Source organism: Mytilus galloprovincialis, chromosome 13, assembly GCF_965363235.1.
Source record: "Mytilus galloprovincialis chromosome 13, xbMytGall1.hap1.1, whole genome shotgun sequence".
NCBI classification, from domain to species: domain Eukaryota; kingdom Metazoa; phylum Mollusca; class Bivalvia; order Mytilida; family Mytilidae; genus Mytilus; species Mytilus galloprovincialis.
The window spans coordinates 40,422,057-40,440,149 of NC_134850.1; the positions used below are offsets into that span (position 1 = coordinate 40,422,057).

General features: G+C 30.8%; 2 protein-coding genes across 6 annotated transcripts in view; one reads left to right on the plus strand and one right to left on the minus strand.

Moving 5' to 3' along the window:
- Positions 1–13,644, plus strand: part of LOC143055883 (uncharacterized) — a 37,387-nt gene extending 23,743 nt beyond the window's left edge. The window contains exons 8-15 of the mRNA XM_076228933.1: positions 1,338–2,057; positions 3,100–3,180; positions 3,656–3,961; positions 4,363–4,875; positions 5,864–5,944; positions 7,822–8,130; positions 8,801–8,983; positions 9,266–13,644. Of these exons, the coding sequence (XP_076085048.1) occupies positions 1,338–2,057; positions 3,100–3,180; positions 3,656–3,961; positions 4,363–4,875; positions 5,864–5,944; positions 7,822–8,130; positions 8,801–8,983; positions 9,266–10,038 (2,966 nt within the window). The 3' untranslated portion in view covers positions 10,039–13,644. The remainder of the gene's footprint in view (positions 1–1,337; positions 2,058–3,099; positions 3,181–3,655; positions 3,962–4,362; positions 4,876–5,863; positions 5,945–7,821; positions 8,131–8,800; positions 8,984–9,265) is intronic.
- Positions 13,645–15,597: 1,953 nt separating this feature from the next.
- The window catches only part of LOC143056987 (cilia- and flagella-associated protein 74-like), a 43,420-nt gene continuing 40,924 nt past the window's right edge, over positions 15,598–18,093 (minus strand). For 3 of the 5 annotated variants that reach the window (XM_076230205.1, XM_076230206.1, XM_076230204.1), the window contains 2 exons: positions 17,818–17,835; positions 15,598–16,458 (listed from right to left, as the gene is read on the minus strand). In XM_076230205.1, the coding sequence (XP_076086320.1) occupies positions 16,312–16,458; positions 17,818–17,835 (165 nt within the window). In that variant the 3' untranslated portion in view covers positions 15,598–16,311. The remainder of the gene's footprint in view (positions 16,459–17,817; positions 17,836–18,093) is intronic. The other 2 variants (XM_076230209.1, XM_076230208.1) reach the window with 1 other exon arrangement.

An 18,093-nucleotide genomic window follows, 5' to 3' on the forward strand; every position in this document is an offset into this window, starting at 1 on the left:
AATGTAAAAATCACAAAAATACTGAGCTCCGAGGACAATTCAAAATGGAAAGTCCTAAATCAAATGGCAAAATCAAAAGCTCAAACACATCAAATGAATGGATAACAACCGACATACTCCTGACTTGGTACAGGCATTTTTTTATGTAGCCAATGGTGGATTGAATCTGGTTTTATAGCTAGCTAAACCTCTCACTTGTATGACACTCGCGTCAAATTCTTTTATATTGACAACGATGCGTGAACAATAAAACAGAGTTGATAGGTAAAAATGTCAATAATAGTGTGAAAGCTGTCAATTTCTTGTTATAATCTAGATCCCTATTAAAACAAACAAATTTGTAACAAAGCACATTAGCTAAAATGAAGTACAAGAATATATAAATTTACCAGAGCACAATAACACAATGACGGGATGTATAAGTACAGAGCTACGCCACATGTAACAAAGTAACACAAAAAGTCGTACAAACAATAAACTTATCATAGATACCAGGATTAAGTTTTGCATTTACGCCAGACGCGCGTATCGTCTACAAAAGACTCATAAGTAACGCTCGAATCCAAAGCACATTTATCAAAAATGAAAGACTAGAATACATAAATTGTACCATAGAACAATTATTCAATGACTGACGGGGTGTTTAAGTACATAGCCATGTCAACTGGATATCACCAAAAAGATACTTAACAGTAAAATTAAAATACTTAAAGACAAAAAAATAATACTTTAACACGTTATTTAGATGAGAAACAACTTCAGTACCCAGAATATATATTTCATGACCATCGTGTATCATTTGTGAGGTTAATACAGAAATTTTTTAAAAAAGTCTTGGTACCTTCCGATGAAGAATATTTAGACAAAGGACGAGACGTTCTTTGGCATACTCCTGGTATTCCCCAATTAACAGATATCATTTTTAAAACGTTTTACATACATTCCAGGACAAAATCGTAATCGTCCGCACGCATTCAAAATTCTAATAGTAGATTAAAGTTAAGCATACTGGTCAAGTGTTAACTGAATTGAAGACTTTTATCCTGTGATTGGTCTACAGAAGATGAACACTGATAGTTCTATCGCATTTCATTTCGTTTCTATTTCCATATCCATCGTCATTCCATTTCCAGTCCATTCCATTTCAATTCCATTTCTATACGAATCCTTGTATTTTTCGAATTTACTACACCAATTGTTTGTTTGCCCTTGCATTGTCAGTTTATTTTCAAAATGTTTTTAATGTTCCACTGGTATTGTTTGCCTTATATAGATTCTATTTCCTGTAATAACACCTAGTACATATTTCAAATCTCATAATTTTTTCATCTTTTCAGAGACTGTTACTAGTGAACAGGTCACTGCATTAAAGTTAAATGTAGAACTCAATACAACGGGAATAATAGAGGATAGTGATGTTTTTGAGGCAACTTTATTGTTCAAAAAGTTAGACGACGAACAACGCATCTCAATATGCCTTCATTTCCCAGTTAAAGTTTTTGATCTGCGGGAATCGATGAACAGGAAACGTTATGCTAGGATGGCACGCATTGCTATCGAAACATTCACAGATATTTTGAAAACTATTGCAGATAGAACACACGTTGAACCAGCGGCGGCATACAGAATTCTAACACATTCCAAGCTTCATCTGTCCCCCGAAGAGAAGAAAACGTCAGAAACCTTAAATACGGAAGGATATAGAAAATGTGGTCATGAACTTCTTATTAAGATTTTAAGAGAAATTCTTCCTCCTGCAAAGCAAGGTTGGGAGCTATTACCACACACATCTGATGTTTCAGTCAGTGATGATGTTGAACGTATAAGATTGATCAGGGATCGCATATTTCAAAGAATTAATCCTGAGATTTCAGAAGAAGAGGAAAAAGTTATCCTAGAAGAAGTATTAGAAGTTGTGAGGCGCATGGATGTGACTTTCAAAAAAGACAAGAAGAGCAGTTATAATAGGATGGTCATTCGATTTTCTGGAAAGATTATGAACAAGGTCTTAGAAGATAATTATGTTATGGCTGGGTTAAAAGTAGAAGACCTACAATGTAAATATATATATTACAGTTCTTTTCTGTTTTTTTAAGATATTTTTGTCAAACTTTGATGCAATGCTCGGTTTCGAATACCATTTCTAATAGTCATATTTACAAACGCATAACCTTAAAACGTTTTTTTTTAAGGTTTTAGTACTTTTATTTGTATCGAATTATTTTGCTCAAAGATATTCTATGTATGGAAATCTATATCATCTCAGACATAACTGTTTGTTTTGATTCTTTGGCGTGTTTAGTTGCATTTTGATATGAAACAAAAATTATTTTCTATTGTATATTCAGTGTAAGACAATATATGTCCACCAATACAGTAAAAGTAAGGAACTCAAACACAGGTTCGATTCACATTGAACTTCAACTGCAACGACAAATTAAAATTCTAAAAACAGAAATGGGATAAAAGAATATAAGTCTTTTGTGGTCTGTTATTATTAGGTATTTTGCAAAATTATTGTCTTGAAACTTATCATATGAGTAGAAGTGAGAAAGCCTGATTTGCCGTTAGAAAATTTTCCGTGATAAATCATTCAGCTTAGTTATAGTTTACTGCAAAATATTTACTGTGCTTTCAAAACTTTTGGTTAATATTCATTATACTAAATGTATTGTTCCTGTTAATGCTATTGCATGTGGGATAGAAAGATATTTTTTGTTTCAAGTGTTTATTCTGCTTTTAATATATAGCGTGAATTTTCAACTGATTGTCGATGATTAACCAAGTTAAACTACCAACTAAATTTAGCATGCATTCATTCTTATATTAACCCATATGCTTTATGGTACTTATATTATTGTAAATGAAGATTTAAGAATTTGATTTATATTTTCCCTAATTCCCACCAGCTTTTTATAGTCTCTTTATACAGAATGATATGTATTTAATTCAACATTATGTTTACTTACACCAAAAAAAAACTCTGAAAATATCTTTCGAGAGCCATACTTTTTCTTTTTAATTCGCCCCCTACAGAGTCTAAGACAGTTAAATCCATTATTGTTTTACTTTGATTTAGTCTTTAATTTTATTTTACAGGTAAAACGTCACAACATGGAAATAATGTTAATATACGGCTATATTGTGGCAGCCAGTTTTCGATTTACCAACAACTTCCAGGTACATTTATATACACAAAAAAATATGCATTGTCCACATACTCTACTTTCCCTTGGCTTTTCAATACTCTTTTAGATAAATAAACTCATAGTTACATATATACAACCCTACAAAATACAAAATACATCTTACTGTCTATATGTTGATCGATCGATTGATGTCACCAGTGAGAAGGGCCATCAATCTCTAGTTTTCTGCGTGATGTCTTGTGAACTGTTGTTCATCTTCTCAACCATTACTGTTCGCCTTCTGGTGTTTTTTTTTTGTGTGTGTGTCCTATTGGTACATGACTTCTCCGGGGTTTCTGTATGACTACAGTTAAAATGCTCTTAAAGATCCATCCCCTGAAAAAAGGCTTATGGCGAGGGAAAAATCGATTTAATCACTTTTTTTACAATTAAATCAATGCTTGATAGATATTATTATAGATGTGGAACCTATAATTTTTATTAACTTAATCTATTTTGTCGTGTAGGGATGCAATCGGAAAATATCAACATAACCGGAAAGATAGTAGGATTAGAAGAGGCAAAAGCTAAGGCATTAGCCCAGTACATTAAGGAAAATTGCCATAAGATGAATGAACCATTCTTGAAGGGTAAAGAAGAAGCATTCACCGCACAACTGAATTATGTTACAAGAGAAGATTTGCAGTTACAAGCTGTCAAAATGTTCATTAGTCAATTTTTCAACACATTTTCATACAGATCTCATTTGCCGTTGCCAACAGATAATCCCACAAATATAAATGTCTTACTTTACCTGTCCAGTACAAATACAGGTATACCTTACCAGTAACCTTTTTCTAATGATGATCATGCAATTAAAGTTCAGAAGCATTTCATATAGTATTTTCTATTCTCTTTTAGAATTCGATGCTATTCCGTTGATAAACACGTACAAAACCATATGTGTTACTAAAAACTAACCATTTCTCATCTGATAATCTTTGTAATGTTTTTTCAAGTTTGCAACATACACATGCAAAGTAGCTTCCTAGTTATACTTTACTTGAGTCCATGTTACAAAATCAAAATAGTCTTAGAATTTCAAATTCAATTATCTATCAATGCTTTTAAAGCTATCGTGGAATCAAAGTATTGTTCTGATCCTTTTGTAAATCCACCATTTGAACGAAAACAAAGGTATTAATTTATTGTCAGTTTTAAACATATTTTGTAGATGACCAAAATGACAATTCATTCAAGTTTAATCTTGAACTGAACATGGTTGGAATTTTAGTTGATAGAAATGTTTTGGAGGCAACTCTAAAATTTGTGGAAAGAAATGAAACATCAAATAGAATGAACATCTGCGTAAAGCTGCCAATTACAGCATCGGACACGTTGAAAACGCTGAACAGGAAACGTTATGCAAGAATGTCGTATATTGCTATCGAATTATTCACAAAGATAATGGAACATGCTGCCCAAATGCAATTGGCCTCTGACATCCAGGTCATAAGATTGATCACAAATCACATTTTTCAACGAACAGAAGCAGAGACAGCAGAATTAGAAGAAAATGACCTAATGCTGCGAATATTGAAAGTTGTTGAACGTTTGGACAATGCTTTTCAAACCAGTCCACAAAATTCCCATAAGAAGAAAATTGTTCAGCTATCACAGAAATACTTGACTCAAGATTTAGAGGATGAATACGTGAAGAGAGGACTAGAAATTGAGGCTTTACAGTGTAAGTATTTGATTTATATATTATAAATTTGTGTCTTGACAAAATGTTTAAATTCTTTTTGGCCTCTACTGTCTCTGGTGTTCTTTATTCATTAGAACTGAGTCTTATTTCATCCATTATAAAACCCCATGGAATCGTCCAGCTTTTTTTTTTATTTAACATAGTATAAAGCCATAAAAGATCACTTTTTACATTCTAGACTTTTTTCGAATAAATTAATCACCCATCTCTGAAACAATTATATATACAATAAATTTAACCTCAAATCGTCTTTTGGTACACAATAATAAGTTTGTATGCAATAAATGTGAAAAAAAAAAGAAAAAAAGGAGTAGTTAACACCGCCCCCCCAAAAAATGATTTCATAGTTTTAGATATGTTTTTTTACAAATTACTTCAGTCACCGAATTATTTGATACTTTCTTATCATTGTCTTTTGTTCAATTTGTGTGTATTTCTTACGCATATGAATATTCCAATGTTCAAAGTCATTTAATAAAACTAAATAAGGTACGTTCATAGAGGAAACATTAAGTTTAAATAATTACAAACTAATAAACTCGAATTCAAATTCAAAAAGCTGCAGTCCGTAAAAACTGACAAGATAAAACTTTATCAACCAATTGAACTATTGAAAACAAATGTATTATTCCTGTCTTTTTGCAGGCATTTTCTGAAGAAAAATGATGGGTCAAACCTGGTTAATAGTTTGCTCAACCTCCGTATTCTAATCCGTTATATTTTAAAAATTGGTCGAGTAACCAAATAGAGATATTGTTGTTTTGTAAGCTTTACTTCATTAGTTCATATTGGTATGCCTTACATGCTATTAATTATAGGCTTCCTTATAATACAAGATTTAATTTTATGAAAAGCGTATGAATAAATATGAGTAACATTATAATCACCAATTCGTTATTCATATTCAGCTAGATAATTTTGTATGTTTTTCATGTTTTTTATGTACTGTATAACTATATCTCTGCAGGTAAAATGGTCACAAAGACGACCAACGTGAACATCAGGTTTTACTGTGGTAAACAGTTTTATGCCAAGGTTATACTAGCAGGTAAGTTATAACCACACGCTTTTTTCTTAAAAAGGGATAAAAATATTTTAAGATCTATCTACTTGAATAAGATACGACACAACTTGTGTTAGTGTTTACGTCGCATCTGATATTAATGCAAACAGAGGCGCAAAATAATCACATGATCGACGACAAATGAATTGCATGATGTACTATAGTTAAATCATTTTGATCTGCATTGTTAAACTTTCTTTATTAAGGATGTATTCTTCTGACTTTTCAATCTCGTTCAGTCTCGTTGAAATCTCGTTCTTGAATTATTTCCAAAACATGTGTTACAAGTGGAAAATATCAATGAATTTTAAAAATATTATCATTAAACATAACTCTGTGAAAAAAATTGTGTATTTACAATGATTGGTTTTTGAGTAATCCAGTTTTCAAATTTTACGACCAATCAAATCAGTATTTTTAGCCAAAATTTTGAGAAAATGGGTTAGGGATACAAAAAATTATTTTACAAGAATCATGTACATCCCATATCATTTTGGTCTTTTCAAATTTCTTAGATATGTATTTTTTCAATCATTTATAACAAAAAAGTTGAAATAATATACATTTTGTTCCTAAAACTGAGAAAAATCACAAAAATACAAAATTGACAGCATGGTAAATTTTACACAAAAAAGCATCAAAATATGATAAAACTTTCTTATATTACAGTGACTTGACTGTTAGTGTTGCTCTCCACCAATTGCAACTCATTCAAAATTTTGACCAAATTGCAATTTGTTTTATTAAACCAAATTGTTCAACTGGTCAGAATATTGAACAAATTGTTCAGTCAAAATGTGAAAGTGCAAGGTGATAAAATAAAATATACTTACAATCCTATAAGACTTTAACTCCACTTTAATGATGTTGTGACAAAATTAGTTTATCAGTTTGTATAGTTATATTATAGTCATTTCCATGCTGAAGAGGAACTGTTTATTTTGAATTGCTATAAAATTGTCCTAACTAAGCTTTCATATAGTTTTTCTTTCTAAAAGTATTCCATAACATCCTTAAGTTGTTTCGTTTCATATTACATAATAATAACATTTGTTTTGATTTTTTTCTGCATATTAATAAAACTATTTATCAGTATCTAATGGTAAAAATGCATATGTATTATGTTCTTGGTAAATTATAAAGCTTTGATGTTTCTTTCATACAAAGGAGTAGGTCCGTTAAGGGCTGATTTCGGCCTCAATTTTCAAGTTCATTTAATGAAAGATTTTAGACACTTTTTAAACACTTTTAAAAGTGTCTATTTCAATTGATTCAATAAGTTTATGTGAAAGATTTTAACTGATTAAGTCATTAAAAACGCTCCGATTCAAGCTTGAATATGAAAAATCTATCAAATATGCCAAAAACCGTCACTTTTCAGATGGTTTTTGTCAAAAATGAAAGTGGCCGCATCCGTGTTCATACTCAGCCTTTATATATATTATGTATTATCATCAAATACAACTTACATTTCAATATTATGGATGAACACGAATGCGGTCACTTTCATTTAAGACGGAAACCGTCTTAAATTTAACAAAAATGCTAAAATTGTGAAGATTTCAGTAATTTAGCATGACTTAATGATGCTAGTACTCGATATATGTGCATTTTATTGTAAAACAAACAGTCCATATTCATGTAGCAGAAGCATTCTACTTTTCAATAAATATCTTAACGATTACATATTCACAATTTTCTAAAACTGCTATATTTTGGGGCCAAAAAGGGGTCTTAATGAACCTACTCCTTTGAGACTTGAAATGTCGCTATTGGAAAACAATTTTATGGTCCAGTTTATCATGGTTGAATAATAAAACAAAATCGAATTATTTATCAAATGTATAAATTTCCCATTGAAGATTTTGAATCAATGAGCCTAAACCTGAAAGCCAAGATAGTAGGAATAGATAATTCAGAAACAGAGGAAATCGCCAAGTACCTTAAGAGTACATGCAGTGAAATAAATGGTGCATTCCTTAAAGGAAAAAAGGATGGATGCATTGTATTTGCTGTTGAACAGCATACAAATGGAATGGAAGATTTGGTTTTAGCAGCAATTAAGATGCTTTTAAAGCGGCTTTTACTTGCATACAGGTCTCATTTGCAGTGTGCAACTGTGAAAACAACATGTGTAGATGTGTTAGTCTTTCCTGAGTGTACCCAAAACGGTATTAATATTCAACGATATAGCAAATATCATAAGCAAATGTTGTACTCGTGAAAAATATATATTATGTTCTACCAATTACTTCGAAAAATGAAAATAGTAAACTTTTTATGTTGTTTAACTACATAGTTCTTTGTTGACGTCTTGGTGGTCTGACAAAATTCAAAATTGATTGAATACGGCGGGTGACCATAAAAATTGTATTCTCTGTATTCCCTTTGATAACAGTCTTATAGAAAATAGTCCATGTCTTGACTTATTTATTTCCATCTGTTTTAAATATGTTTTGCATACTTTTTAAAAGAGGGGCGAAAGACACCAGAGAGACATTCAAAATCATAGATAAAAAATAAACTGAAAACGCCATGGCTAAAAAGAAAAAGGCAAACAGATAAATAATAGTACACAAGAAACAATTTTAAAGTTTCTTATATCTCAGAGAGAGAGCAAGAAATAACAACTAGGAACGATCAAAAGACAAATAACAGTATACAAAGCACATCATAGAAAACTTAAAGGCTGGTGCTGGTAGCTGTTCTTGTATTGTTTCTTCATTTAAGAACCTCTCTTTACATTTCTATTTCGTATTTCTTATCAAAAATTGTGTAATTTTGTAAGACATAGTCTGACTGCAAGACAGGATACGTTTACTTCCCATTGATTTCTTCTAGATGGTGAACATGGCAGTAACAACACTGGAGAATTGAAATTAAGTCTTAGGTTGTTCACGTCCAGAATTACTGAAGAAAATGAAATTTGTACAGCAACTGTTAATTTCATTACAAAGAAAACATCCTCGGAAGAAGATTATAATGAATCTGATATCCACCTGAAATTGCCAATTAGCACAAAAGGTAATTGTAGCATCCAAAAACAATTTCTGATAGTGTGTAATTAGCTACGTTAAACAACTTACAATTTACAGAAAATGCAAAAATACAGTAATGTTTGGATAAATTCTTCATTCTAAAAGATTAACTGACAAAATTGGCATTTCATTCAATTTTAATGTTTAATCCCAACAATTACGTAAAGGTTTTTATGAATCATCCTGTTTTAATTGTATTTTTTAACCTTTCAATCACTTAGTGCAATGATATTTTAAAAACAATAATCTCATACATTTGATTTTTAAGCAATTGAATCCAGTGCTTCTTGTTCTTTCACCATTCGGAAGGAAGTGCTTCGTTTCAAACATTTGTCGGTAAATATACAGGATTGTGTTATGATTGGAAAACTAATTGTTCTTGTCGATAACTTGAATAATCGATTGATAATAAAGAACATAGAAGATGATTCAACTCGATTCCAGAGCTTGAAGTGTTTCCCATGGGGGATAACTAAGATTGAGAATTATACAGTTGGGGTTTCTTATCCTTTCGAAAAATTCGTTCACATAATTGATATAGAAAATGGTGCCACATGCCAAAAGATCAAAGTTTCAGCTCCATGCTATGGTATATCAAGTGTTGATGGAATGTTGTTTGCTATTAGTGAAAACTACATTGAGAAGATAAGTCTAGACAAAACAGGAAACTGCGATCTTAACAGCCATTCTATCTTCTGTGATTTGCCAGCGTTGGAAGTTTACTACCTGACCGCCAACAGAGAAAAGTTACTATTTTCAGCCGATGATTCAGTATTCTGCTATGATATAAACGGTGTATTTCAATGGATTTACAAAATGAAGATTCCGAAACAAATAACGACAGATGAGGACGGAAATGTCTTCGTTGCAGATGCTGGAACCAACATGATAGTGCGTTATGATGGAAAAAGTGCAGAAAATCTTTTGACAAATTCAAACGGTCTGGTTTTACCAACTGGAGTTCATTACGACAAACAGGGGCAATGCTTACTTGTTTGTAACTTTTCTAACGGAAGAGCATTCCTGTTTGATAGAAATTGAACGCAAAACATAATTACTAGACGAATTAACTTTTCACAATACAAAGACGTGTAATATATTTGCTTAACTGTAACACATGAATTTTTTTTGCATGTTTCTATCTCCTCCGCTCTGACAGAGAGGTATGCTGCTTTTCGTCTGTCAATTTGTTAGTCTTCTCGTCCATCTGTCGAAGGATACGTATTGAGAATAACCAATGTTTAAAATATAACCTTGTTAATTATGATTTTACTGCGTAGTAAATTCCACCAAAAGATATAAAACCAACCCTCAGCGTACATTTCAACAAACAAATAATTTTCAGTGATTGCTTAGGGCCATACATATGAGAATCGGCCAAATAAAGTATAGTAAGCAGTTAATCTGAGTTAAGGTGACAGATAACAACCTCTATTTGTCAGAATTTAAGTTTATTTTTTAAAAATTAAAAAAAAATTACAATTTAAAATCTAAAGGACTAGAGGTACTGGAAATTCACTGGTAGTTTCATTATGTATACACCACCTCGGAGAATAGCTTTGAAATCTATATCTATTGTTGAAGACTTTACTCATAAGTCACAACATTAAGCCGGTGTAAAATAATTGAAACCGCTATCCATGAAACGACAAACTGAGTTGAGTTGTAAAACCACGGAATGATATGACCGCACAACGATTGGACAATCATTTAACAAGTATACCAATCTTTCGTATATATGTATACCAAAATACCCAATTGCATTACGGGTTAAAGTTATGATTTATCCGTTTTTGTAGAAGATCAATGCTGTCAAAATAACACTTTAAATGGATTTCATATCATTGGCAGATGCAAACCAGTTAAAAGCACTTGCGATAATAGTTTTCAATAATGATAGGCATAGCTTTACATATGTATAGAATACTACTTTTAATACACATTTTAATTTCTTATACATTTAGATATGCATTATACATAAGAGACACATTGTTTGTAAATGCATAAATTTTATATAATGAAGTTAAATTTGTAATATAAGAACATGTACGTTCAAACATTAGCTAAGGTTTTAAATTGTTCGTCGTAGCAATAGTATTTTATACCGCATTGTTTATTTTAACTATTTGGTAATATGCTAGCAAGATGAGGTTACAACAGTTTGTCAACATCCTAAAGGAATACCTGTGAAATTTGATATAAAAAAACAACGTCGTAGTTTTTGGACGCTGGGTTGTTCGGGTGTATAAATTTTGTTAAAAAAATGTGAAGCCCAAGCATTGTCAAATCAAATGTATTTCATAGTAGACGAGGGAGTACCAAAAAATTTTGGTTCAATAAGTAAAAGCTTAAGATTAAACGAACTGAAAATTTGAGAAAATTAGGTTTTCGATATGTTACCCAAGACGATTTCCCTCATTAGACATTTAGAAGCAATATACCGAATTGATCCGCGTATGGGTAATACATTTCTCAAATAAAACTATATTCAAGCACTAGCAGGTTTTACCAAGAACTCAAAGTATAATTATATGAAACATCATCTGTGACTGAGAAACAAAATGATAAGCCAATGTTTTGCGTCCTTTTTATTAAAAAAATCACCAGAAAATAGTAAGACCAGACCACATAGATTAATATTCAATGACTACTTCACAAATATTACAAGATGGTCTTAAGTTTTACATTCTTTGTCCAAATTTTTTATTTACTTTACAGTGTCCTTTTATCTGTCTTACTTTCCTTTTGCTTGTACGACTCTTGACGGGACTCGGTATTTATGCATCCAGTTTTGAGTATTTGGCGCTTTGTGCGTTCCATGTGTAGGTGGGTCCCGAAGTCAGATTAGGACATAAGTAGTTATAACCTTATTTACTTTTTTTTCCCCAATTGTATTTATATTTTACATATAATATACTTGATAGAAAACAAGTTTTTTTGTGTTGGCTTTTTGTCACATTTATTAACCACAACAACATTTTTGTTGGCTTCTTTTTTAAATTTATTTGTATGTTATTTGTATTCTTTATTCAGTAGTGTTGATGGCTGTGGTGTATGTTTTTGCTGCTAGATCCCAATTATTGTCATATTCATTAATTTTGTTTATATAACGGAACTATAAATAATGTTCATACATGTGAGAGGTTTGTCTAGCTACAAAACCTGGTTAAACCAACTATTTCCGTCGGGAAACGCCTGTACCAAGTCAGAAATATGTTTTCCATTCTTTCCGTTGTTTGACAGTCCTATATTTGATTTTTTTTTCAGGTTTTTTTATGGACTTTCCTTTTTAAATTTACCTTGGAATGTCCATATTTTTCTTCATATTTTTCTTTCAAATTTAACCAAATTTGTTGGGATAATGACGCATGGGATGACGGAGTTCCTTATATATTTAGGGGATCAGTAGGTCCAAGAACATGATTGAACAATTTCACAGCAGATATTGTGAAGATGGTTTCTATACGTTACATTTTTAACTATATATTCGAACTTTACTTTGATAATGCCCCATAAAATCACGAAACATCAATTATCTTTTTTTTGTCAAAGGCCCATCTCGTAGCAATATCGTTAAAGACTAAGATGGGAAAGACATTTTTTTGTTCGAATGTTGTCTAATGAACTGTAATTTCGACTTTCGATAAAATTATCTGGAAAATGTCTGTTGGACAAATCCTAGGTTATAGAGTCTTGGATCAAGGTTACAGAAATAATATGTAGACGGAAATTTTGGAAAATCTATTCATACATTATCAACAGCCTTTATAGTCTTTATAAACTTGATGGGAGAAATTATTTTCTTGTTTAACCAATTCATAAATATCACAAGCTGCCTATGCATGGGCACTTCTGCAATTTTACCAACAGATGTGTTTAACTTGGAGGATCATAACCTGAAGGTTATTAATACTATCTCAAATTTTAATGAAATTAGTTTGAAGTATCTTTTAAACCATTTTACATGTTTGTATAAATCAGAATGTTGTTCAGTGTGACATATGGCTGTTGAGGGCAATTTTGGTACAACAAGAATGTGTCCTCAGTACACGAATGCCCCATTCGCACTATCATTTTCCATGTTCAGTGGACCGTGAAATTGGGGTAAAAACTCTAATTTGGCATTAAAATTAGAAAGATCATATCATAGGGAACATGTGTACAAAGTTTGAAGTCGATTGGACTTCAACTTCATCAAAAACTACCTTGACCAAAAACTTTAACCTGGAGCCGGACAGACGGACGGACGAACGGACGCACAGACCAGAAAACATAATGCCCCTCTACTATCGTAGGTGGGGCATAAAAATAGGTGCAAACTGGGTACCCTCACAGTACAGGTGTGTGCTAATATTGTTATACATTGTACATGTAACAATCACAAAAATGTGAGATTTTATTGTTTTTTACTGTTTTCAAGAAGAATTATATTTGCTTATAGCCTTGTTTGTTAATAACAATTGTTAAGTTAGAAATTCAAATTAAACATCCCTTGCTTTTGCCTATTGTATACCTAGGGTTTTGTATTTGTATTTGTAGGCTTTTGTAATCGAGGGTTTCTATATAAATTGTAAACAAATTATACATGTTAGGATTGATTGCATTTTGTACATTCTTATTAAAGGTTGATCATTGTAACATCTTAAATTTATCTTATTTAATGATCCAGATATTGCAAATCAATACAGTTTAGATATTTAATATTAGTAGAACATTTTAAGAACACATCTGTATCTGCAGTATTTATTTCTATGGATATCTGCTGGTGGTGTCTCTATTATAAGGAGTGGGATTGGTTTATCTTAATAAGGAGCTGTGGTATAATTGCCAATGAGCCAATTTTCAACCAGAGTTCTAATGATTTGGATATAATCAATTACATGTCATTGTTGAGCCTGCATTGATGATTGGGTAAACAAAACACTGTATTTTCAGCTTTAATGGCCTAGATATGAAAAATGTGAAACAATCAAACAAGAAAAGTAACAGCATAATTTACAAAAATACAATTTAGGAAAAATACATATGAGAAATGAATCAATGACAGCCTCTGAATCCCAGGTTTCTGACTGGGTATCAGTATATAAAGATAGTGTCCAGTTTAAACTGGGACAGTGGTGTAACAGCACAACATAAGGTTAAATGTACAAAAGGAGAAGGTATGTATTGTTACATTAATCCTGACTTATTTAAAGTTAATTTGGAGTTAATGGAAAGTTTTTTTTGTGTTAGACAATTGCCAATTCATGGCAAATGGAATAGTAAAATGACTTTGCTTACATGAAATGTTATTTGTTGAGACATTAAACTATGACATATTGGAAAAAGAAGCATTTCTGGCCTGATTTTAATTGTTAGCTTGTGAGAGTCAACACTTGAATGAAATAGGTCATGAATACTATAAGATTATTTTGAAACAAACTGAATTTGAATATAATATAAAATAAGAGAAATTGTATGATTTCAAAATGAGTATTTTACCGATTGCAAGTCACCATATTGTTTTACACAATGAACAAAACCCATATCGTAGAGTTGCTATTAAAGGTTCCAGTATGACGAGATGTGAAATAATTCAAAAAGAGTGGTTTATACAAAATAGAATGAACAATTATTGTGTAGAGAATTATCATTAGAACTACTCAATTCTAAGTTGTTTGCTTGCATCAGGTCACAACAAATGAGACAAACAAACAACTTTTGATGTTATATAAATTTTGGTGTTTATCCAAGACATGTATTCAGGATCAGACCACAATATGATATAAAGTCACATGTTAAGAAATATCCAAATTGGATCTTAAAATGTCAATGTCAAAGATTCTAAAACAAAACTGGGATTTGTGCAGAAAGGGGGTCCTTAATATCAACTGAACCAGTCTTAGGATTTATACCATCATACTGTAAATGCAAGAAAAATTTCTAATTTTGAGGACAATACTGTGAAATTTAGGGAAATCGTAAAAAGTCTAAAATATGTGCAGAAACTAGGAATTATTAGAAGATAAATAGAGTCTTTACTGATTAGGCAAGACTTGGAAGAATTAGTATTTAAGATGTGTTATGTTTTTCAACATAATTTTCATTAAAAATAGTTTGATTTCAATGGATTTGGAGTATTATGAATTCAAAATACCTTCCAAGTCTTGCCCAAAATCAATTGACTATTTATCAACTAAAAATTCCTAATTTGCAAATAGTTGAAAATTTGTGGTTCTCCTATCCTTATGAAATCCACAAAATTTGGTATCTCATGAATAATAAGTAATCCACAGTCAGTCATTACAGCATTTTAAAGGAGTATCCTAAGTTCAGCCATGTCCTTAAACTTTTTGAGGTATCAATATTGGTCTGTACTCAGAGCAAAGTTTGTGGTGTAATCACTGCCATTTTTATAACTGATTTTACCCCAGCTACAAATGTATAAGCCTTTTTGGGCATAAAGTTCACATCATAATTTGGCACACAATTTAAAAACATTTCCATGTTCTGTGAAACATGAAATCAAGTGAAAATCATGATTTGCATATAATTCAAAAGTTCACATCTATGAGTTCTGAGGAATAAAATATATTGCATAAAAGAAAAATAACACAAGTGTAAGATCGTAACAATTTATTAAAAAATGGACAGTCATTAATATCACAGTCAATCCAAATAAAAAGAATGTAAAAGTAGTCTTTAACAAATATAAATATGCATATCTAAGTTTGTTTTCTTCGTTTTTAAAATATTGTGATATTTACATAATAAATAAATAAATAATTCTCTTCATAATAAGCAAATATTCAAAACAACAAAAGAAATGTACAATATCTACTGATTTCTTAATTTAGGAATTCAAAAGTGGATTAAATTTTAAGTAAACAATGAAATTGGAACATTTGATATTTTTGCATAATTCCATCTAAATCAAAGCAATATAGTTTCAAGAACATCTGATTTTGTAAAAAACAATTATCTTCTATATTTTACTTTTATTTCACCAGATGTTTTTTAAATTTTAATAAATGTCTTAAAGGAAATGAAAACTTGTTTTACTTCTGACAAGCAATATCAGTTTTGAGCAGACTTTCAAAATATTCTTTCAGGTTATTTTTTATTCTTATAGTGTTTAGAGAGAATAAGTGCTATAATTGTCTATTTTGTTGATATAACTTTTGATTGTATAAAGTGTAGCGTTGGAATCAAATTAAAACCCTGGATAAGTTATGTTTATACAATTTCAAATCAACAGAATGCAACCATAATTCTCTTTCAAATTAGAGCTAGATTTCATATTTTAGAATTTTAAAATTTATGTGTCTATATAATTTATGTCTGTGTATTTTCTGTTGATTCTGTTTTGTCAGTTTTATCCTCCACATCTGAAACAACATATGCCCTCAACATGACCTTGACTTGTTCTGTAATGTCTCCTTTCAAGGTTAAGATAATACTGGCTTCAACTGGCTCATTTGGCTGCAAATAAAGTGTGAAATATTTTGTAAATTTTATACTGTGCAGAATTTTCAGAAAAAAATGCTAGAAAAGATGTAATATCTATTTATAATAGTACATGGGATTAAGATTTATAAAGTTTAATTTCAATGTTCCCATGAAAATTTGTTCATTGTATTCCTCAAATGTTTGGGCATGCCGGAACCCCCCCCCCCCCCCCCCCCAAAAAAAAAAAAAAAAAAAAACCCAGACATTGCTTATAAATATTTGTTTATTCCTACAGTACAAACACTGGCAAATTTCTTCATAGGCATATTCACATATGTTTAATAAAAATAAATCTGGTAACATCCCTCTATAAAAGAATCATGATAGAGATGAAGAAATATTCTAAGAATGATACCCTACCACCATATTCTATATCCTTAAGTTTTTCCTTTGTATTTAAATATTTCTAGTATAAATTTTTCATGTTAGCTCAAAAATTTTGTTATTGCTACTTAAACATATCCCTGCCTTATGCAAAAATCATATAATCTTGAACTATAATTCATATAAAGCTAGCAAGCTCCAGTTTTCAGTATTAAGATATATAAAGTAACATCTAAGAGCTGTCTCAGCATTTCATATAATTATATGTGTAGACCTATTAGCTACTTTCAAGTTTGCAACCCTTGACACAAGTTCTTGCTGAACTGGACCTATTGAAGTCTTTATTTTTTTTATATTTCATGGTATCTGACATTTTCTCTGTGAAGTCAAAACATTCATCAATGTTTGATACATCCTCAAATAGCAGACAAATAATATAAAGGTGTACTGTACAGTATTGTCTTGACTCTTCTTTGGATTATTCACATGTCAAATTTAGTAATAAACGTTAATGTGAACTAAATTACGTGAACATTCATAGTATATTTTGCTGTGAATTCATTTAAGGGGTTGTAAAGCATTCATGCAGGATTCTTTTACGATATACATTCATGTATACATGCATGTACACATGAATTAACATATCAGCTCATCCAATGTAAAAAATGTTGTTTATACATCATAATAACTTACTTACAAAAACGAATAGTTTTTGGGACCAACAGAATTTCAGTTACCAAAAGGTTATGATTTTCTAAATATTGTAAAAATTATTCTCTAGTCTAGCCTTTTAATCAAATACTTTAATTATAGAACATTATCAAAAAGTCCTTTCCAAATTAATTGTATTCCCACCAATTAATTTATGAGCAAATAAAAAGCAACAATATTCCATTATTATATACATGTATAATATCATTAAACATGCTCTTTATAAACCCAGATCTATATATAACTACATGAGACTAAGGTAGCCTGTATACCGGTCCAGCTCTACTGGTACCTTACCTTATCATCAAACTGAACCTAAATACAAACTTACAGCATCACCATATAGATATGCACAAACAATAATGTTAACCACTGTGGATCAATTTTTTTCATTGATACATTGTAACAATTTTTGTGGATTGAAGAAAAATTGTGTTTTCGTGAATACTTATGGTTTTGCAAAATTTTCATTTTAAAAATCTATTGGAAATTCATTTTTCCTTAAACATTTTGTATTTATAAACAAAATCCACGAAGAATTGGCATCAAGCAAATGATTATGAATCCACAGTA